Raw genomic sequence first — 22745 nt, 5'->3', positions numbered from 1 at the left:
GGAAAGCGGCCGAAGGGATGAGAATGCCGCTACTTACAGGATCAAGGACTCAAGTGTTACTCTAACTGGATGGATGGACGGAATGTGAGAGCGTGCCCTTTGAAACAGGGTGGTGGCAGCTGCCACTATGCCCGGCTTCCCCCCCCCCCCCCCCCCCTTAAGTTATATATCTCGAACGTTGTTGTTAGTGAGTGAATAAACTATTGAATTAGGATAAAAAGAAAGAAAACATAAGTGGGCGTTATACATTGGTCAACTATTTTCGTCATTTCAGTTACTAAATTTTTATTTCTACATAATTTTATGCCACCTTCGCGCGTTTTATTCACCAATCTTCCAATGCAAACTTCCACTCCAGGTTCATTCACCCGATTACTGGCATCTCCAAACCTATAATGGAGCCTCAGGTAGAGTGACTGTGCCTGCATCGACGTCCGTGGATACCATCATTATTTGAGCAAAAGATGGTCAATTGTTTCCATACGGTTTATTACATACTGCACATGTGTCATTTTCTTGATTACATTTGCTTTTGTAGGTGCATGTTCTAAAGCACCCTGATCTCGATTCAAAAAGTAGGGCACTACCTCTTGTGTTATAGCAGAGTTTGCTTCCTGATCTGTCATTATCAATTTCGGTATAGTACACTGTGCTTCTTTTTTAAAATTTACTTAATTTTTACTTTGTTTTTTACCTGCTATTGATCGCACTTTACTTTCCCTGTCCTTGTGTCCTGCATACTCCTCGATTGTGAGCCAACGCTTTTTAGGTATAGGCATTCATATACTTTAGCTGCTCACATGTACTGTCCAGTTTCGTCAGGCATTCTCCATACTGTATTGTGCTCTGTGATTCGAACGATTCCCAGCCTGTATCTCTCTGTACTGTCTTGTTCGTGGCATTGGCGTCATGTTTTAATGTCTAATCTCGACTGCACTTCTGCCTTTAAGACCTAAAACCGCATTTCCGAGCGTAATAGTGCTCTATACCCAGGCCCCATTATTCCTTTCTAAGAACCCCTCAGTACCCCCCACTATCCATTAGGGCTATGGCACTGTGGCTCACAAAAAATGAGCACCCATGATGTCACCACTCAGTTACAATGGACGATGAGGGGCTGCAAACTTGCCCTTGCAGCTGAAAAATGAAAACGTGAGCTTTCTGGCAGCATGGAAGCCAATGAGTGTTCCGTGACAATTTCAAGCCACTTCTCCTTGAAGAACAAATGTAGGTATTGAAACTCCAGCTAACAGTAGCCATACAAGCGCACACCAACAGTCGATGTGTACAAGTGTGCAAACTAAGAAAAGCATGTAAAACTAGTAATGTGTTAAGTGCGGACAGGGGCAGCATTGAAAGGGAAACTGCTGGCATGCAGCGCAGAGACAGCAGTTTCCCCATCACCATTGCCTGAGCAGTGCTCTCAGATCAGTCAAGAGAGAATTGAAGCGGCAGCCAAAGCATTCCCAGTGAAGTGCCAGTTCTGATCTGGTTTGCAGGTGCAACTCTTATTTCTGCACATGAACCTAGTAGCTGCGACGAGATGTCAGTTTGTTTGGAGCCCAATGTGTACACTGCACTTAACATGGAAGCCTGAATTGCTATTTGCATTAGTCTATATAAAGGGACTCGTTGAAAGTTTTCATAATAAGACCAAATCAGAATAGCTTAGAAAGCGGCTTGCTAAGGTCCATTTTGATGTATGTGCACAGACAAAGATTAAACAAATAAGTGACATTTCTTTCTGATATCGCTTTTTTTTCCCCTGTAATTAGAAAAGTCCACTTACTTTGGATATAATGAACGCAGTCATGTGACCATCAGATTCATTATAAACGAGCATGACTCTATATCTAGAGGTCTGTCCCTGTGCGCTTGGCTTATATATAAAGGCATGCATTGATTATTTACAAAATTCAATTTTATTGGCGTGTTGTACATACAAGATATATACATCACACATGAAAACACATGTGAAAGAAAAAAGACAGCCAACTTATCAAGAAACATGCACATAACATATGCTCGCATTGCACAGACAAGAAACATCCATAACTGGTCACAGTGATTTTTACTGCCAGCAGAACACATTTCAAATGACTTGATGCAAGTCTTACATAGAAAAAAAAAAAAACACCTCAGCCGCTGATGGCTGAAGGTGGCAATTCATAAAATTTAAGCTTGATGGAAGCTATCATAAACGTACTTGCACACAACTATGCGTCGTTGTTATCAATATTGTCAATGCAGTTTTAAAAGCACATACATACACTCGGGAGAATATACAAACCCAGACTATATATTAAAAGTCTTAAATACGGGCTTAAGAAGGGAATAGTAAGTCATTTCACCAAGAATGCCAAAATCCACAAGGAAAACTATTGCTAATACACAGAAGACAGCAAGAGGGCTTTTTGCTTGTTAAGCTGTCATAAATTAATGCTTTGCTTCACATCTATACATGTTCCATCAACTACACACGCTGTTAATGCATGCTTAAAACAACAATTTCTTGAACTTCAATGTGGCGACCTCATGTACTCCTACATAGTATTCAAATCTCGCGTCTCGTAGAAAAATGTACTAGGAATTGAAGGAACCAAAGATAAACTTCTGACTAGAAACAAAGTAATGCTTCAGTCAATTTCCTGAAAACTGGGCCCAGCATATATCTTCTGTACAGCTGTAGTGAACAATTAATATTCATGACAGGTCATAGGGGCTACATATTCTCTTTGAATGGCACACTCATGACAGAGCTTGTGAACAACTATGCTGACCCATTCGACAGCATGAAGTTTCCCTCCAAAGTGTACAGATAAATGATGAATGTACATATCACAGCATATCAAAATATAAATCACGCAGAACAGGCAGATCTAGTCCTTAGCGCAAGCAGCATCAGCAGGGTGCCAAAAATGTTGCAACCTGCAAATGTGCCCTGTTCTTAGGGCATTGAACAACATTCATTACAGTAATTAGTTTGAAGAAGTAAACTGTTCATTGAAAGCATCCCAAACATCATGGCAGCAACAATTTCTACAACATGAGCTGGAAATGCAAAACAGTTGGAAAACTAATTAACAGGGATGGAGGCAGGCTCAAGCATTTTGGAGCAGCTTGGGAGCAATACGAGGAGAGTTTTGGAGCATCCTAATTAAGTTTGGAACATGTTTCTAGAGTCATATGCTTTTGATCATTAAAGTTTTCTATTCCTGACTTGAAAACTCCCCAACTGATTCATTTTTATGCAACATTCAATGCTTTTCTGACTATGCTCGCATCTATGACAAAAGAAAACAAATGAAAGAATAACACAGGCTGACCTGACTGAAGCAACAATTAGGAACAAACTAGCAGCAAATGGAACACTTGTTTGTGCACTTGAACTCAGCAAGTTCAACCTGTATTGACCTGACAGATCCAAAAGTGGAGTCTACCACTTTTATGTGGTCAAGCAGGTAGCACCACTAGATTAGAGTTCACATCAATGGGTATGATACTTCTACTAGCTATCTTGTGCATATTCTTTTTTAATTTGTACCTGTGCTGATAAATTCCTGAGCACTGCTCAGTACTGCCTGGATAGATGGCACTGAAGGGTAGCCTCTTCATCCTTTAGCTTCTTTACTTCACTGGCCCCTGCCTGTGCTCCTCATATTTTAGTGGCGCAAATATAAGTGCAAAAGCCCTCATACGCTCACCACCACCACCAATCTTGACCAATCTTGTTTGTGCCAGTGCTCTGATTGGATAAGCTGTTTCGTGAAGTCACAACTACATGGCCTAGCACAGGTAATTAAAACTAAGTTAGCGTAACAAGTTCAATGCACAAGTCTCCCGGACAGGTCTCTTAAGTTCGTCAGTCAACAGAGAGAGTGATGGAGCATATGACAGAACAATAACTGAGTCTGACCCCTTTAAGTACTTTCACAGTAAAAAAAAAAAAAAAGCCATCACAACGGATTAGAGCCAGTAGGGTTCGAACCTGACAATTCTGTTTGGTTTTGGTTTTGTGGGGTATATCGTCCTAAAGTGACTCAGGCTATGAGAGATGCCGTAGTGGAGGACTCCGGAAATTTCAACCTGGGGTTCCTTAACGTGCACTGACATCGCACAGCCAACGGGCACCTTGCTTTGTAATATCTTGTAATAGGCCCTGTATGGCTTGAAGTATGCTTTTGCCTGACATAGGCCCCGCACGCTGATCACTGACAAAGAGACTCGGTGGTGAAGAACAAGCTTGTTTTCACGGCAAAAGCACTACAACCACTCGTGTAACTGTTGAAGCCAGACAATTTACCTAACAGCTTAAGGTAGTTGGTGCTATCTGCTTTCGCTTCTCTCATCACCAGCAATTCAAAAGGCTGGGAGGAGGTGATAGGTCACATGCACTGTGCATTTTTTCACAATTAATTTGCTCCAATCATTATCAAATTTATTTGCGACAAATATTTATTATGCTCCATGCTTCCATATCGTTTTGTATTATATGCCCTGTGCATGGTGCATTACACCTCTGCCACCGAAGTGCTGACCATCATTCCAGTGTTCAGCTAAATCTGATAGTAACATGTTGTGGCAGCCTTTTGAAGCCATTTTGGCATAATATTGTCTTTTGGAGCACGGAAAGCAGTTGGGATCAGAATGGAGCAAATGGAGCAGCGCTTCCATTCCTGAGAAATGCTTAAGAGACAACACCAATGCACAAAGTTAATTAGGGAAAGGATCCTGAACGATAGGCTCGAATTTTTTCTTACCTTAATATCAATTCGTAAAATACAGCTGCCCGAGCAGCAAGTATTCCTGTAGTAATCATATTTTCTGGATTAAGATGAATTATGAGTGAGTAAAGGAAGCATGCTAATTTAGAACATTAACTGTACAATGTTCGAAAGTTTTGGTGAGTGTTACAAATATTTGTTATCAAAAGGCAGAAAAGTAAGTATGCTAAAACTTGAGCAAAAGCTACACTGATTTTTGTTCCTATGACAAACAAAAGTGAAAATTTCTTTTTATCCTTGCTTGACTATTGCTAACAGGAAGCTAGTACAAGCTTCCAAGTTCACAGTATGTACAATGCTTTACAGCTTACACTACAGTGTGCTTACAAAGGCCTGCTATGGCAACAACTTCAACGAAACATATCTGTTTTGTTTGGCCTGTGCAAATGCACCCCTGCAGTGTTCCCAAAGCAGACTTTGTTCAGACTCCACTGGTTGCAGTAGGTGTGGAGCGTGTCCCATCAAGACCACAAGCTGCAGCAAAGCTTTGAGCTGAGAATAGCTTAAATACATCCTTTTGCAAAAATGCTGTGAAATTGCCAAAGGGACACAGCTCTGTGTCAACACCGACATGCCTATTCCTACAAAAGTGTGTGTGACGAGTCACATCCTTGCCATTGTACAGTACCCTCACAAACCTCTCTTTCCTAGTGTTGGTGTATGCCTCTAAAACTATTCTAGACGCATAGGGGGGAATGGTGCCATCATCGAATCCAAGTGCTGATGCTACGGGAATCAAATTGATGTCATGACCTGAGAAGAAAAGAAACTTTGTCTTCGACACACCTTCCATGAAGTCACGCAAACCTCGGTGAATTCGAGCCAGCAGGTAGTGTGCCTTGAGAATGCTGCTCCGGCGAAAGGATAGGTCCTGAGACAGCTGTCGGCCCTCCCAGTCCACGTAGGAGATGACGTTGCCAACATGCTCCATTGTGGCACAGTGATGGTCGGCACAGGGCAGTGGCTTGCGCTGGCACACGAAGCCCATTAATCCATCCATAATGGGCCTCGGTGCAACAAACTCCGAGTTGTTTCCATGTGGGCTGAGCACTTCGCCCAGTGTGCCAAGCAGCTGCACGACGGCCAGGTGGTTCTTGAGCATGAGCTTGGTTTTGCGCGTGAAGAGCCTCTCGTACGTCTTGAGCTGTGGGCAGGCACAGTGAGGACCCATGCAGAAGTTGATGTCTCGCGAGGGCACCAGGTGGAGCCTATCGAACGAAAACTTGGGCAAAAAGCTGTAGAGGAACGCTAGTGCACTCTGGTATGTGCGGGAAAAGACAGTGCTGTACAGTTTGACAGAACGTGCATCCCAGTCATCTGGTAGCAATCTCCAAGGGCCAGAGTGGTAGGCATCGTGGAGGCTGGCCCCCATGTTGACGTGCTGTACAACACCTTCCCAAGTCAGCTGGCCCTCTGCACAAGTGCTCTGGTTTGGGTGTGTAGCAATGGTGGCGAAGATATTTTTCAGTGGTAGCAAGGGGTGTTTTGTGATGTAAGTGACAAAGGAATGTAGAGGGCTTTTCTTGACACCGGAAGAAGGACTTGTGCTTGGAGGCTGACGACATCCGAGAAGGTGCTGGTTACGGACACGCCGCAGCGGCATGCGTTCTCCATGTCGCACCATTATGGCGACTGCCTCCAAAGTGTAGTTGCTGCTTGGGACCTTCCCTGCAGCAAGGCGCAAACCATATGAACGTGTTCAATAATAAACTGTTTTGCAATATGTGATAAATGGCTCGCACAAGACGATTTCGCCAGAGTAGGACAGCCCATTTTATAGTTTCTTTATTACGGTCCTGCATTTTACAATTATGCTCTCCACATTAGCTCATGAATGATGCCAAGAGGCTGAACCATTGGCCTACACAGTGGCAACATTCAAGCCTATAGCTTTGTCTCCAATACGTCATGTCAAGCGCATGCAAGAAACAAAGTCTACAGAAATACTGTTCTCCTGTTGCGCATAAAAAACTAAATATGCCATACCGTACGTGTGAAAACTATGCGTTGTGTTGCTTTGTGGGCTCCAGTTAATTTCGACAACCTGGCGCCGAATTACGTTATGATCCCACCACAAGAATTGCTACAAACCGTTCCTACTCGTTTCCATGTCCGCCGGTCAGAAACGCCATTAATTGTTCGCTTTGCGACAATTTTCGTGATGCGATCACATGCGCTGACAACGCAACTCCATCTATGCAGGTGCGGTAAACACAGCATTCACTGCCGTTCGAGAACATGTTTAAAATGACTGACGATCACTGAAACTACGGTGTATGTGCGTCGACACAAACTATTTTTAGGCATTTGCAGTTTGCTGCTCACCTTCTTGCCAGAGGGATATAGTGTTGTACGGGTTGCAGTATTTCATAGCTTTGGCTTTCGTGAGACTGTGGGACAGCTGCATGTTGTGCTGCCCCACATTGTAAAGAACTGCAGTGGTCTCTGGATACTTGGATTTGCCGTCATCAGTACGGCCAATTAAACATACTGAAAAAAAAAAAAAAAGTTGCAAGAGTAAACACACACCGTTAACAGCCCTTAACAATCTCTTAATCTTCTCAGAATGGAGCCTGCTTTAAGCGCAGAATGGAAAAAGCTGGCGCTGAACTACTCACTAGTGATTGCCATGCCGATGATCCATATCACAATGAACGATGCAAAGAGCAGCCGTTGCCTCACAAGAAACTTCGTCACCCAAAGAACTAATGACACCATTTTCCCAGCCGGCGTCAGATTAACCCGTCAAAAATAAATGCAAGACAGGGGCACATGACTTCGCTATGCGGCAATCAGAAAGCCGCGAACATAGCAAAATATTTCAAGAAATGGGAAGTTGAACTTTATAGTTGAACTGGTTGAACCAGAAAAGCGACCACATCGACTGGAAACGCAACCACGCAACACAACGACAACGCGGGTGCGTTCAACTTCTTAGGCCAGGAAGCGAATGTAAATGCAACGTCCTATTCAACTTGTCGCAAAAATGCCAAAGCACTTCGCGAAAACCATGGTAAAAATCGTAAGGAAAACGTAGGAAAACGACAGTTGGCGGCGCTATCTTCGCTAGCAGTTATTGTGGGGCGCGCCCAACAAATTTTAAGCTCTGAAACAAGAGACATAATGACGATCACTGATCGCCAGTGGAATCCATGTAAAATGTAAAATCTATATGTTTCTGAACTTTTTGATAACGCTCTTGTTGAAGTTTCGTCTTATTTGTCTTAGCCTGCGGAGGGGCGAAGGTCGTTTGTGTCGGGGCTGCCATCTATTGCTTGTTCCGGCTGCGGAGCGCTCATGTTCGTGTCGTGATGCTAGTGGTGCGTCGTCCGACTACAAACACCGCGACTACTTTCAGCTGGTGATCCACGAGACTTTCCGTGTGCACCGCTCGTAGTGGTACCGGTGAATTCAACCTAGCCAAGCTAAAAGATCGGAAGAGAGCTACTGACGAAATCAGGAGAATCCTCACTAAAGGTTGGCCACTGCACGGATTTCCCGCTCCGTTAGGCTAAAGCTGGCGTTGCTGGCGTCTCCAACAACCTATTTTATCAGCCACCGCTGTGGCTGATATGGAGAATGAAGCAGACGAGCTTTCACATATTTGAACTGCAACTTGCACGTGGGGCGAAGCTGTGCGTGTCACTTGATTAGTGGCGAAGATCCGCGATCAAATGTCTGCAGAATCGTAGTAGAGACACTCGTCAACATGGTGTCAGTTTGCGTCGACGTTGATTTGGACATGCAACCAATGTCCTTTGACTTGGTGTTTCCTGAGGGAATCGAAAGAGGCGGCCGGTTGAGTTTTAATTTTTCCAGGTCCCTACCCATTTCTGAGGCTTCTGACGGTAGTGATGAAGGCACCGCAAAGCGGCGCCTTGTAGCAACTACGTCTTTTGACGCTGCCTACGCGCGCGAAAAAGTACGCGTGTTTTCGGGTGATGAGCCTAGCTCCTTTTGTTACATTGACGCGCGCCGTAATGAAGACGATGTCATTGACGATGGAGAAGTAGAGATTCAGACTGAAGGCTGCGAAGTTGAAATAGAATCGGCTCTTTCGCCGCCACCTGCGTCGCCCTTCGGAGATCCCCCGACACCAGAAAGTGTGCATTCTCCTGGAGCATCGTCTCCTGGAGCACCCGCAGCTGTCAACAGCAGCGCCACTGCCTGCGCGGATACGGTGCGCGCACTAGAATGGGATGAGGGTGGAGCTGTTGATGAAATTGACTTGACAAATGACGAGAGCAGTGCCGTTGAGCATGTAGCAGAGAATGAAAGTATCACTTCTGCAGATCACACATACATTGTTAGTGAGACTGGCACCATGATGAGTGACACTGCACAGGGACAGAAAGAAGTTGCACCTGCCCACAATACCGCTTCACTTGCTATCAAAGCATCGGGCACTGGTACTGCTACTGGAGCTGCAAAAACTTCTAATGACGCACAAGATTTAAAAGCAGCTTCCAGTGCAGGGGACAGCAGCGCTGGAAGTCCTGCTGTTAGTGCAAAAAGTAATGCTTCTAAGGCAATGGCACTCTACTCATGCCTGTACTGCAGACACATAACACCATGCAAAGAGACTGCAATAGCTCATTGCAAGGTTCATACTTCAAGGAAGGACCCTTTGCCAAAACAGCCGTTAGTAGGGGCTGCAGCAGCACTGGCCGACAAAGTTGAGTCAGCATCACCAGACAAGGCTAAGCCTCAGAGGAACTGTGCTAAGCCACGCATTGCAAATGTATTCTCTCTCAATAAGGACAAGTTGTCAATTGTCACAACACCCATGAGCGCTTCAGGCAAGCAGTCTCATAGTGATGCTGATGTGACAAAGCAAGGTGGCCTCGAAACAACAGTCTTGCCCACTGTCCTCAATATGCTTGCCTCCATGTCACCTAATGTCAAGCGGGTCATCCTAAAAACTGGTCCCGTTCCTATTGCAAAGGCTGGGTCATTGCCTGCAAAAAATATTACCACGGTTGTAAAAACAAGCAACGTAATGGAGTCAAAATCTTTGTCACCACCATCAGCACCAAAGCTTCAGCCTATCAAGTTGCCTAAGTCAATCACAGAATCAAAGCGCCCACTTGCCCCGAAACCTTCTCCAAACACCAAAATAGTGTTTAAGTGCTTTAAATGCTCTCATGTTACATTTGATAAGCTGGTTGCCCTTAAACACCTTCAAGAGCACACTACTGCAGCACAAGAGAAACAAACAGAAATAGAGAGCCCACAGGACAATGACCATGAAGATGCATCGCTTCCAAGCACATCTCCCACACTAGATGGACCACAGCCTCCAAAGAAGCGTGCTCTGCCTCTGGCGGGGTCACAGCTGAAGCCTCTTGTTCGTCCCTCAAAGTATGAAATGGAGTCAATCAAGTACTTTGCTTGTACCAGGTGCCGGAAGGTTTACAAGAACAAGGCTAGCTTGGCCAAACACATGGTCAAGCACACTGGGGAACATAAATTCCGCTGTCAGGTCTGTGACCGGGGCTTTCAGTTTAAATCTGTACTTCAGGTGCACATGAAGGTGCACAATCGTTTAGCGTCGTTCAAGTGCACCAAGTGCAAGCGGAGCTTCGCAACAGACACTGGCCTTCAGAACCACATGAAGAAATCACACAGTGATCCAGTTATCTGTCATCTCTGCAACCTGCCATTTGTTCGGCAGCACAATCTGGTTGTGCACCTAATGCAAAGGCATGGTCAGACCGCCCAGTATCGTTGCACCAGCTGCCGGAAGCCGTTTTTCACAGAGGATGACCTCAATAACCATAAAAACGTGTGCAAAGGGGACATCTATCGAGACTGTGCTAATTGCAGCTTCAAGGGCGCCAACTACAAGGAACTGTGCCAACATGTAGTTCAGTGCCACCCAGAAGTGCCGCAGTTCAAGTGTGACATTTGCGACTTGATTTTTATCCATAAGATGCGGCTGCGTATGCATGTCCGAACACATCAGCCTGACTATAAGCCAAAGAAGGCGAAGCACACTTACAAATGCCCGCAATGCGACAAAGAGCTGCGCAGCCAGTCAGGCTTGCAGTCCCACCTGAGCTCTCACAACAACATTCGCCCCTTTTCATGCCCCATATGCAGTTGCAGCTTCTCTTCTAAGGGAAGTTTGAGGTCTCACCGCATTAACGTGCACGGGTCAACGACGTATAGTTGTGATCAATGCCCACTCACCTGCAAATCTCTGTTTTCATTACGCAAGCACAAAACCTTGATCCATGGTCAGGTTATCAGGTTTCAATGCGACCACTGCAGCAAACGCTTTACCAGCGAGCGCAAGAAGCAGCTGCACACAGCCGTTGTGCACATGGGTGACACTGCCTGCCTCGCAGATGGGCAGAACCCTTTTCCAGGACTCAAGGTGTACCGCTGCACGGAGTCCGAGTGCTCTTTTGCTACATTCAGTCTGTACAGAAGCAAGGCGCATGCCATCACCCACACTGGAGTTATGCCTTTCCAGTGTGACCGGTGCGACAAGGCATTTGTGGTGCAGGACGAGCTCAAGAGGCACATAACTCTGCAGCATGATAAGGGCAAGCAGAGGCCTTGTCCTCACTGTGGCCGGATGTTTGTGTCCGACACTCGTTTCGAGTGGCACTTGCAGCTGCACCAGAACAACCAGGGCTTCAAGTGTGACAAGTGCAGCTACGTGTACGAGTCCAAGGCATACTTGGAGCACCACCAGATGCGCCACACAGAGGAAAGTGAAGCTGTCTGCCAGGTGTGCAACAAGACTTTCAAGGTAAGGCTGACTGATTAGTTGGATGCTGTCCCAAAAGAACTAAGTTGTTTAAATTTCAAATCCACTTTTACGATGAAAGCCAATAGGAGGGAGAGAAAAAGAGCTGCTCTAGTGTAGCAAGAATTGCTGCTGATCAGTTCAGTTCAGTCGTTCAGTCGTGTCCGACTCTTCGTGACCCTATGGACCATTTCACGCCACGCTTTCCGGTCTCTCACTATCTTCCTAACATCACATAGCTTCATCTGCAGTGCCTCGAGGATGCCATCTAACCATCGCGTTCGCTGCCTACCCCTTCTCCGGCGACCGTCAACCTTTCCCAACATCAAATCTTTCTCCAGCGACTCCTCTCTTCTCATCAGATGACCAAAGTAGCTGAGTTTTAACTTTAGAATTTGACCCTCCAATGAGCAGTCAGGGTTTATGGTCGACAATATCGACTGATTTGATCTTCTGGCAGTCCAAGGAACTCTCAAGAGCCTTCGCCAGCACCACAATTCAAACGCGTCAATTCTTCGGCGGTCAGCCTTTTTCACAGTCCAACTCTCGCATCCATACATCACAACTGGAAAGACCATAGCACGAGTTATACGGATCTTGGTTGGCAGTCTCTGCTCTTTACTAGGCGGTCAAGGCTAACCATTGCTCTCTTTCCCAGAAGCAGGCGTCTCCTAATTTCATGGCTGCAGTCTCCTTCCGAGGTAATCTTGGAGCCCAAGAAGAGAAAATCTGTCACAGCTTCCACTTCTTGTCCATTGATGCTCCAGGACTTGACAGGGCAAGACGCCATGATCTTTGTCTTTTTGATGTTCAGTTTAAGCCCAAACTTCTCACTCTCTTCTTGTATGCGCATCAGAAGTCTCCTGAGTTCCACTTCACTTTCTGCCATTAAAGTGGTATCATCCGCATATCTAAGGTTGTTGATACGTTTTCCAGCAATCTTCACTCCATATGAAGACTCGTCCAGACCGGCCTTCCTCATGATGCACTCTGCATATAGGTTAAATAGGCAGGGCGACAGTATGCAGCCTTGCCTCACTCCTTTCTCAATCGGAAACCAATCGGTAAGACCATGCCCAGTTCTGACTGTGGCCTCTTGTCCTTCATACAGGTTCCTGAGGAGACAGATGAGGTGAATTGGAACTCCCATCTCTTGGAGAGCTTGCCACAATCTGCTGTGATCTACGCAGTCAAACGCTTTCGCATAATCAATAAAGCAGAAGTAGATGGGTTTCTGGAACTCTCTTGCTTTTTCCATGATCCAGCGGAGGTTGGCAACTTGGTCTCTAGTTCTTCTGCCCTTGCGAAACCCAGCTTGCACGTCCGGAAGCTCCCGATCCACATACTGCTGCAGCCTACCTTGGAGGATTTTCAACATCACCTTGCTAGCATGCGAAATAAGTGCGATCGTGCGGTAGTTGGAACAATCTTTGGCACTGCCTTTCTTTGGAATGGGGATGTAAACTGACCTCCTCCAATCCTGTGGCCACTGCAGAGTTGTCCAAATCTTCTGACATAATGTATGCAGAATGCTAATAGCGTCATGGTTGAGGTTTTGAAGCAACTCAGCTGGAATGCCATCACTTCCGCTGGCTTTCTTCTTAGCAAGACTGGCTAAGGCCCATTCAACTTCACTCTTCAGGATGCCCGGCTCGAGATCAGTAATCACAACCGTCTTATGTTGTGTTTGCACATTCGGGTCCTTCTTGTACAGTTCTTCTGTGTATTCCTGCCACCTCTTCTTTATCTCTGAGGCTTCAGTGAGGTCCTTGCCTCGTTTGTCCTTTATCACGCCCAGCTTAGCACAGAAGCTTCCTTTGATATCTTTGATTGTCTTGTACAGAGCTCTTGTGTTCCTTAATTGGCTGTTGTCCTCAACTGCTTGGCACTGTATGTTCAGGAAGGCATTCTTATCTCTCCTTGCTATTTTCTGAAAATCCGCATTGAGAACCTTGTATCTTTCTCTTTCCCCCATAACTTTTGCCATCCTCCTTTCCTCAGCTATTTGCAAAGCCTCTTCAGATAACCAGTTTGCTTTCTTGCATTTCTTTTGCTTTGGAACTACCTTAGTAGCAACTTCTTGTATTATATCACGAACATCAGTCCACATCTCTTCGGGCTCTCTGTCTTCTAGATCTAATTCTTGAAATCGATTGCTCACTTCCACAGCATATTCTAATGGAATTTGATCCAGATCATACCTGAAAGGCCTTCTAGTTTTCTGAGTTTTCCTCAATCGAAGCTTAATTTTGGCAACAAGAAGCTGATGATCGGTGCCACAATCGGCCCCAGGCCTTGTTTTTACTGCTTGTATAGCGCTTCTCCATCTCTGCCGGCAAAGAATATAATCGATCTGATTCCTGTACAGACCGTCCGGTGAAGTCCATGTGTACAGGCGCCTCTTGTGCTGTTGAAAATGAGTATTCGCTATGGTTAGGTTGTTTTCTTGACAAAACTCTACTAGCCTCTGTCCAGCTTCATTCGACTCGCCAAGACCGAACTTGTGAATCACATTTTGTCAGAACTCTCTGCCGTGACCTGTCTATCTTGGGTGGCCCTACACAGCTGAGCTCACGACTTCATCGAGTTTCGCAAGCCCCTCCGCCACGACAAGGCAGTGATCACCTCCATCAAAATGTAGTCACTGTTGTGGGGATCTGATTCTTCGTCTGTGTGTTAGAAGGCTGAAGAAGGCATAACTACTCAGGTACCCCAAAAGCTACAAAATATTTAAAGGAGCATGAGCGCCAAATTTTGGTTGAATTCTCTTCTTGTCCATAGTTCAGAAGACATTACTGTATATGGATCATCATGTGGTTTTTGCCCCTGATGACCCAGTAATCTATAACAGAATATTTTTTCTGACATGTTTCAGTTTTGGTTTCAACAACTTAGTGATGGCTGTGATGTCAAAGTGACGTCTAAGGTCAAATGAGGAATGAAAAGACAGCAGTATAATCACTGCTTTTCACTTGTGGTTCCTGTTCTCAAGGCAGTTTGCTTTACTTTGACATCACAGCTGTTGCTCAGTTGTTGAAACCAAGACAGAAGGAGATGGGAAAATAAATTCAGTTATAAAATTATTTAGTGGCTGTAGGTGATCCATATATAGTAATGTCATACGCATTATTACAAAGAATAAAACATGCAATCAAAAATTAGGTGTTTACGTTCCTTCAAGGAAATGTTGCCACAGTGTGTGTTGGACTGGTGTAGCCTGGCCATATTAGAAAAAATCTTACTACCAAATTTATAGATGAGCTGTTAAGGAAGATGGTGCAAGTATCAAGATATCTAGTTTAGTTATTTAGATATATTTAGAGCCGACATATTCATTAGGGATGAAAACATCAGAGCTGTCGTGACAGGGAAGGAATCGTTATGCATGACCTCCGTTTTTGTTTTCACTGAGGAAGGTTGCTTTTAAAGCTTTCCAAAAACAAAAAGGCTGTGAAAATTCTATGTCACCAAGTGTATTAGCTCTGTGTTATTTTAGTCAGATGCAACGCTTGGTGTCAGAAGATACCAGCCAACATCAAAAGCACAGCAGCAAGAAAGTAGTTAGAGAGATTGTCCAGCTGCTTTATCAAGATGGATAGCATGAACCTGATGGTCTGTGGTTCTCGGCCACCTTCTGTTCTGCAGACTGCACGTGCCATGGGCATCCATGTGACCCACATGCACCCAGAGGCGGCGAAGAGCCCATCTCTACAGGTGCTGCGCTCGCTGCACTACCCACACGGCTGTGACCAATGCCCCGTGCGCTTTAAGACGACGACCGAGCTGCGGGCACACAAGCTGTGCCGACACTCCGGCGCTAGTGGCAAACGGCCTGGCAGCAACCTGGAGAGAAACTACGAATGTCACTTCTGTGGCAAGGCCTTCAAGCACAACTGCGCGCTGCAGACTCACCTCCGCACGCACACAGGAGAACGGCCATTTGAGTGCCCGCACTGCACCAAGGCATTCACCATCCACCAGACACTCAAGGATCACATTGTGACTGTCCACACCAAAGACTTCAAGCTCCACTGTCTTCTGTGTGGCAAGGGCGTCGTCAACAACACAAAGCTCAAGCAGCACCTCCAGCATGCACACAAGGCTGTGCCCAAGCCTTCCTTGCCTCTCTCTGCACGAGGCAAAGCAGCAGATAAGGCCGGAGACTTTGTCGTCACACCAGCCAGGCCAAAGGTACCTCGGATACTTTCAAGGAAACCAGAGCAACCACAGCCGCAGTCAATACACATGGCACCAATTGTGTTTGTTGAGGACCAGGGTGCTGAAATAGGTGAGGTTTATGTTGAGCAGGAAGTGGTTACTGCCACGGAAACAGCCATGGTTGTTGAGGATCCCATCAAGCTCCTGACCTCTTTCTTTTAATGTGACTGCAACCTGCAGGGGCATTTTGCCTGAGTGCCTATTATGTGTTTTTTGAGCAGCCAGAAACCTCAAAAGAGAGTCTGCATGGCATTGCTTGAAAAGCAGTGTACACTTGTATCATGTACAGCGTTTTCTTTTGTGCTTTTGTCTTGGAACACACAGTTCTTAGTATGTTGGTTAAAGTGTTTATATGTATGTCTAGGTTACTGAAGATTTCATAATGTGGTGTGCATTTTTTATCTTAGAGGGAAACTTTTGCCTTTTTTGTATTGCCATTTCATTCACCACCATAGCTACAAAGTTATGTTTTCTTCTTCCAGGATTTTGTTCAGCATTTGCTTTATTGACTTCTGAATTAGAACTGAGCACCATTAAAGTGCTTCTTCCACATCATTAGCAAAAGCTTATTGAGCTGGCAGGTTCCATAATTGAATTCACGTCATGTTTTCGGGTCTGTGAAAAGGTACACTGTTTGCAAAATCAAAGCTTGCAAGTTGTTCCTTCTACTATGAGCAAGTTTTTCATACACGCATGTAAAGGTCTTTTTGTCACTGCAACTCTACTGAATGCCTTGAGTTCATAATAGCATTGATTTGATTTCACCTATGGGCATTATATCACCAGCATAAATATATGCAGTGCCATAATGGATGTATCCGATTATAGAATAATTTAAATGTCGACTGTTGCATCAATTATTTGCGTGTTGTTGGTTTCAGGGCCCTTGCGTGCTATGCTTTATTTGTTTACCTGTTTGTGTTCTGTGGCATAGCTTGGTCATGCGTACAGGAGCTGAGAGTAAAAAAGAAGTGTACATTGATGCAGTTACCGAAGTTGATTCAGTGACAACCACAATGGCCTCTTCAAAAGCGGTCTAGCAGCGAATTTGTGACTGCACTAATGCAGACTGTACCCGTGGACAACATTCTTAGGCAGGCAGTATAGTAAAAAAAAAGTATTAAATAAGGCAGTGACATCCAGAGGCCCATGCGGTTGGTTTGCAAGTGCATGGAAACTAAACGAAAACTGAACTTTTTGTTTGCAGATTACATTGGATATTGTCAGTGGTTGAAAGTGAACAAAAGAGCTGAACAGTTGCGCATTGAGTGAACTGTTTCTGGCTTAAAATTTCAAATAAATTTCTGACTTCAGCTTATAGAAAGCTTTTTCTATTTTTTTTTTTTTTTTTTTCTGTGTATAGTGCAGAAAACTATGTAATGTTTGTTGGGCACTTATTTCTGAAGAACATGTAACCATTCTAAATATTTGGACTACTGTTGTCCAGTGAGTTCCTTCAAGACACGCAGTGTAATGTCGCTGCGCAGACTCGCCACCTCTTCAAAAGTGTGGTGGACCTATGCTTAGCGGGTGGTAAGTTTCCCTTCGAGGCTTTTACGTTTTCTCATTTTTGGCACTGGCCGTAGTCCAGTTATGTGAGGCACTAGCACCTCTCACTATTTAGGTAGGCAAGAAGTTTTAATTCTGTAAACTCTTTAGTCCTGCGCTATGACTGTTCCAAATATTTCATTACCAACTATTTTGGTGTGTTCGGCGTTTTATTCAATGTGTCAGTTTGTCAGTTTGGAAAGAGCAGGCCAAGACAGCAAGTCAAGATTGCTTTACAAATATTTGCATATGCGAAACATGTACAAATTGCATTTTATGTTAATCCAGCTTGCATCATACCACTTTAATGTGTTATTATGTATATGAACACTTCAGAATTAAATGTTTTGCAACCATCTGGGCGAGTTTTCTTGCTTCAGTCTTTTCCGCAAAATCAAGAACGTCAGGCTATAATTGATCCATCAGCAATCTGTTTAGAATAGGCAGCACGAGTAATATTGCAATGAACAAAAAGTAGTTACAGGTTAACAGTGTGCCAAAGTGGCAACGGCCTACTTATTGAGATATGTAGCCAGAAGTCATAGTTTTTTATTTATGTAATTTCACAGTTTGTCGGAGGTCAACAATTACAATTTAATAGTTACAAAAATGCTGCAGCACAGGATGCCGTGACAGGCTAATATGCTTATGCTTATGACTGTTACCGATTCCAAGTCATGAACTGCAGTCAGTTATGAAAGCTGTTTCTGAAACAGCAAGCCTATTGTGGAAATGTTATGTGCAAAAAGCACAGTCGACCATACTATAGCAACACCTCTTTATTTTTAACAAAGTTGTTCAACGTGAAAGCTCAATAAATAGCATAATGAATAGCGCAATATGCAGGCATACTTTTGCAGTTCTTGCATGTATACAAATTGCAGGACATAGGTTTTGTACTAATAATTCTTGCACATATATCAAACATCATTGTGTCATTGGTAAGTAAAGTGCAGTGTGAAACAAACTGATTTGAAACTGTTCACAACAAGAAACATAACAGAAAACAGCCTGCTGTAGGCCTTCATGGTCACGTAATAGCTGCATGATACAATGTGTGGCAGAAAATAAAAAGTTAAGCCCTTCTCCTACTCGTCTAGTTCCTGGCTCTTGATCATTGGTAGGCAATGTGTAGTGCACAGACAATGTGCTTGCGACTAGATTTCAACGTAGAGCAAAGACAGATTAGCAGGGCCAGAAATGAAAGCAGTGAGTGTTGCAAGGAAGCTTCATCACAAAATGTTATGATCACTTTTCTTGCTCCATGGCTCTGATGCCCCTATTCATGCACCACATGCAATGGCGCTCGGAGCGCGTTGGAAACCTCTGTAGGTGTTGGTAGCTGCTGTCAGAGGTGTAAGTGTTCGCAATGTTTTTGGTCTTTTGTCAACATTTGCCATCCTTAAAAGGTGTCCAGAGTGCACCTACACACAATCACTGGCAACCTCTACACGCTGCGAGCACAAATGATTTGATGACAGGCCCTTCACTAATCCTTGGGCAGCGACAGTTTTGTCCTAGAAGAGTCATGTCCTTCACTGTCACTCTTTTCTCATTCTGTGGACGGCTTCGGAAACTGGTCGTGGCATGCCGCAGCTGGTAAATGCATGGTCACCCACTCCTGTATATGTTTTCACTGGCCATTCCAGCCGTGGCTCTGGTACCATTTTGGAGCTTTGAGCAGCCTCGCAGCACTGTGCGCCACATTCCCAATCGCCAGACGAGCCGTGCATTTTCCATGTCTTGCACTTTGGTCTTTGGCAGGTCACGTGTGAATGGCACTCCAGTGGCTGCAGTAGCTTTGAGCCTTGGGTCTAGATTTCGGGTGCAGCACCTAGATCACCTTGGCCTCGATGAGAATGGCAACTATGGTGAAAATCACATAAACCAGCACCAGGCAGGCACCGAAAGCACGTTTCACATGGAACCGTAAGATGATCATGATAACCAAGGTGGAAACCAGTGTGGTGGTAATCGTCCCGTACAGGATGCCAATCATGGTCGTCCAGTTCAACTGCACAGACCACATTAGTGTTGAGTGAGTAAAATAAAGTTATTTGTAAAAGTATACATGGTATACATCTGTCCACACTGAAGTTCACAACTGCGCACAAAATAAAAAATATATGAATAAAAAAGGATTATTTGAAATGTGAGAGAGCAGAAAAATTACAAGTCTGACTTATCCGGGTGATTTTATTTACATATAAAATTTTATTTAAAAAAATGCGAAAGTTACTTTTGTGCAGTATATGCAGGTCGATTGTTCAGCAAAGTGGGCATTATGTACCTGATAGAGCTATATTATTAGATGAATAACTAGCTAAGATTAGCTAATCAAGATTTTTATTTTAAGGGTCTAGATTATATTGTGAAATTGAAAGCTCAACATTGATGGTGAGCCCAATTTTTAAACTTCCTTAATGGATGGCAATATGGCTCTGAATATTGGACGTCAAAAATAGCTGTTTGAAAGCTTGTTGAGATTCTTTCTCACATATATTTCTAAAACAGCAGAGGCACATCTTATCTTTACTAAAATCAGTTAACTGCTTCTATGCTACTAAATATACTCAATGCATAACAAATGAGAATGACGTCTATTTTGCAATCTGGGTTACGGGAAAGCCAAATTGGTGACCTTTGAGACAAGCATTATGAACATTAAATTGAACCTTGTTGCCGATGAAGAAAATTGAAAAACTGGCTGACCTTTCATGTTAACAGCCATCAGTTTTGCAGTGTAATCATGGTCCTTAAAGTCATAAAGAAGATAATTAGTCAACTTTAGTTAATTAATCATCTAATTATTGAGCTCTGCCACTTACGTATGTCTACTATAGCATATGATTCAACTGGTAGACTGCACTGATCTATATCTCACAGTTTTTTAATGCATAAATGTTTATGCATTAAAAAAAACCATAACCTCTACGTTTCTGGCCTTGGCAGACATAAAAAGATGAAGGGCAATCGACTGATAGCTTAAATTCTAGTGTCACAGTGCAGCAGTGTGGACACTGACAAAAATGCCTTGCAGTCCGTAGCACTGAGTACAGCAGTTGTGAAGCATGCATAAAAATATTGGGTAGCATGGTAACAGACATACAAACATGGCAATAGACATGTTATAAAAGCTAGTAAGTACTGAATACTAGGAAAGCATACCTGAATGTTTGTTTTTAACAGTGGCACTGATCACTAAGAAATTAGTAGTGTAATATTTTCGTGGCTGAAAGATAACTAATTCAAAATTTAAAAAAAAATGCCACCAGAGGGACCTAAACACATGGCATTCATATGTTGTGCACAGTGTTCTGACAACTTAATTACGGTAGCAGCTGTCCAACATACTATTTTTGGTTGTATTTGTGTTGCTGTAACTTAACCTTTTCACCAGTGCCAGCTTCGTCTATAGCGGCAGATATAGAACACTCTGTGTTACAAAGTACCATTTCATGAAACGATGAGGACAGTAACTATGCAAACGATAGGTAGGATCATGTCTGGCATCAAAAATGCGAAGACTGAGGTTTTCACTAAAATATTGATCTCATAAGGGTGGGAAATGAGCTCATTATGACATATGTATTAAGAAAGTCCAAGATCACTTAAACAAATGGAAGCAGAGGAGGATGTTTCTTTTTAAGTTTGTCACCTTGATCAGTGAGAAATTTAGAGTAATAATTTGTAATCAAGGCTGAAAGATAACTGACAGTATGTATATAACAAGGCCATGATTTTTCTTCCATTATCTGATTGATATAGCTATTGAATAAACTTGCCATGGGCCAGTTATACTAAAAATGGCCCCTGAAATTGTCATGATTATTGACGCAGCATGCAATATTAAATGATTACTCGAAAGTGTTATCATATGCATACATGAAAGCTGAGTTGAGGTGTGGTTACTTGGAATACTATTTGTTTTGAACTAGGCAATTATAAGGCACATAGACGTGCTTGCCAGACTCTTATGGTACGACAATGAATATTTTTTGCTGCGTCAAGAAATATTTAGAGGTCACTGCAGAAGCTGCATTGGGAGAATATGAAAGCATTAGTGCTGCTGCAAAATTTTTGTAAAGATTACTTTTTATTTTTATTGTTTACTCCTAATTAATTCCATATTAATTTGTTATCTTATTTATTTTTCCTTTATCCTCTCACTTGCCACTAGCCTTAAGTATCATCATAATTAATTATTACTACTACTGCTATTTTATGAGATATTATTAATTGTCATCATCACAAATTATCGTTGATTTTTTATATAGCATGCTAATGCTTTTAATTAGCAATTGGTTTACAGAAAGGAAAGGCACAATATCTGTCACATTTTCTCTGTGGACAACTGAACCACTTTTCGTTTATTCAGGTGTCTAGACAGTGTCAAAATAGCCTTCCACTACAACAACTCTTTCTTTCTGCTTTCACTCCCACCTTCCCTTCCCTTACAGCAGGTGTCTACAGATAGTGCATTTCCTTTCTTGTAAACCAATTATACATGACATAGCCTATGAGCGCATTCGTATTAAAATAAATGTTAAAGCTATTCAGCAGAATCTTGCGTGCTGCATCTTAGGCCCATAAAAATTTTGTGGCAATATGGCACCTTCACAAAATAAGCTGATAAGAAGCAATTTATGAACCAGATTTTGCACGTAGGTGCACTTGCCACCTCATTTCTGGAACTGACACACAATTCATTCATGAATTCATTATGTAATGCACAAGTAAATTGTTTGCTAAATTGTGGTTTCCAAATATGGAATCAACTTATTTCCATGCATATTGCCCTGTCTCTTTTTGTCAGTTATTTATTCATTCTATCTTGTAAGGCAACTCAATGACTGCAAACAACTTGCATAAAATAAGAAGTCTCTTAGTTAATATAGCTGGTAAAAGCTGGTATGAAGCAGCAGGCTTATTTGCAAGGCCTTCCTGAAACTTGTGCTTTAGACATATTTTGCAACCTTGCAAATAAAATTAGATTGCTTCACTGCACAAATGAAGCAAAGTTTTTGCCACTTGTTCGAGCCATGCTGCAAAGCTACTTACAGCCATCACACCCCCAACTTGGGCAAGCTTCAGCGTGTAGGGGATCCCGAATCCAAGCAGAAGATCTGGGTTGCATTAGGTCAAGGTCCAGCAAGCACAATGCAAGTCAGGTAATGAGGGGAACAGCAGGCACCTCGAACTTTTTACTAACAGTCAGTAGATGCTCTGCACATTTTGCTGGTAGCCCAGATAATGCAGAAAATGCTTTTGCAAATGCTCACTCTAACTGGTAAATTCATGAACTCCTTCATGCATTGCAATGTATTTTGTAGCTCTTTTTTTGTAACTCTTTTGTAGCAAAGCTTTTGTAATCTTGCAGCTGAACGTTATTGTTCTTCAGGATTTGATTGTTTTTGTTGCTTGTTATACAGAGGAGT

The 22745-nt window shown here is 43.4% G+C and overlaps 3 protein-coding genes across 4 annotated transcripts in view; 1 reads left to right on the top strand and 2 right to left on the bottom strand.

The window, feature by feature from the left end:
• Window positions 1-1903: 1903 nt before the first annotated feature.
• On the bottom strand, window positions 1904-7717 carry LOC146197406 (2-phosphoxylose phosphatase 1). The gene is made up of 3 exons (XM_084599214.1): window positions 7403-7717; window positions 7110-7274; window positions 1904-6452 (listed from the first exon to the last, which is right to left on the bottom strand). Exons 1-3 carry the CDS (start codon window positions 7500-7502, stop codon window positions 5206-5208), a joined length of 1512 nt encoding a protein of 503 aa, XP_084455340.1. The 5' UTR covers window positions 7503-7717; the 3' UTR covers window positions 1904-5205.
• Window positions 7718-8047: 330 nt separating this feature from the next.
• Window positions 8048-17111, top strand: LOC146197405 (uncharacterized). The gene is made up of 2 exons (XM_084599211.1): window positions 8048-11544; window positions 15187-17111. Exons 1-2 carry the CDS (start codon window positions 8494-8496, stop codon window positions 15919-15921), a joined length of 3786 nt encoding a protein of 1261 aa, XP_084455337.1. The 5' UTR covers window positions 8048-8493; the 3' UTR covers window positions 15922-17111.
• A 729-nt stretch (window positions 17112-17840) lies between these two features.
• LOC146197404 (mitochondrial sodium/calcium exchanger protein-like) overlaps window positions 17841-22745 on the bottom strand; it is a 113043-nt gene continuing 108138 nt past the window's right edge. For both annotated transcript variants that reach the window (XM_084599213.1, XM_084599212.1), the window contains exons 15-16: window positions 22369-22433; window positions 17841-19321 (exon numbers count right to left, since the gene is read on the bottom strand). In XM_084599213.1, coding sequence (XP_084455339.1) covers window positions 19142-19321; window positions 22369-22433 — 245 coding nt within the window. In that variant the 3' untranslated portion in view covers window positions 17841-19141. The remainder of the gene's footprint in view (window positions 19322-22368; window positions 22434-22745) is intronic.

The sequence above is a fragment of the Amblyomma maculatum genome, chromosome 3 (assembly GCF_055883805.1).
Source record: "Amblyomma maculatum isolate TAMU_Amacu chromosome 3, ASM5588380v1, whole genome shotgun sequence".
In the NCBI taxonomy this organism is placed as follows: domain Eukaryota; kingdom Metazoa; phylum Arthropoda; class Arachnida; order Ixodida; family Ixodidae; genus Amblyomma; species Amblyomma maculatum.
The sequence above is the reverse complement of the archived record's forward strand: the minus strand, read 5'-3'. Positions and strand labels throughout refer to the sequence as shown.

Excerpts from the sequence above, each read along its gene's own strand:
- LOC146197405 (XM_084599211.1), top strand. The coding sequence starts at position 8,494 with ATGGTGTCAGTTTGCGTCGACGTTGATTTGGACATGCAACCAATGTCC. Across the intron at positions 11,545-15,186 it reads TGTGCAACAAGACTTTCAAG|ACTGCACGTGCCATGGGCAT; the intron begins GTAAGGCTGACT and ends TCTGTTCTGCAG.
- LOC146197406 (XM_084599214.1), bottom strand. The coding sequence starts at position 7,502 with ATGGTGTCATTAGTTCTTTGGGTGACGAAGTTTCTTGTGAGGCAACGG. Across the intron at positions 7,275-7,402 it reads CATCGGCATGGCAATCACTA|TATGTTTAATTGGCCGTACT; the intron begins GTGAGTAGTTCA and ends TTTTTTTTTCAG. Across the intron at positions 6,453-7,109 it reads TATATCCCTCTGGCAAGAAG|GGAAGGTCCCAAGCAGCAAC; the intron begins GTGAGCAGCAAA and ends GCCTTGCTGCAG.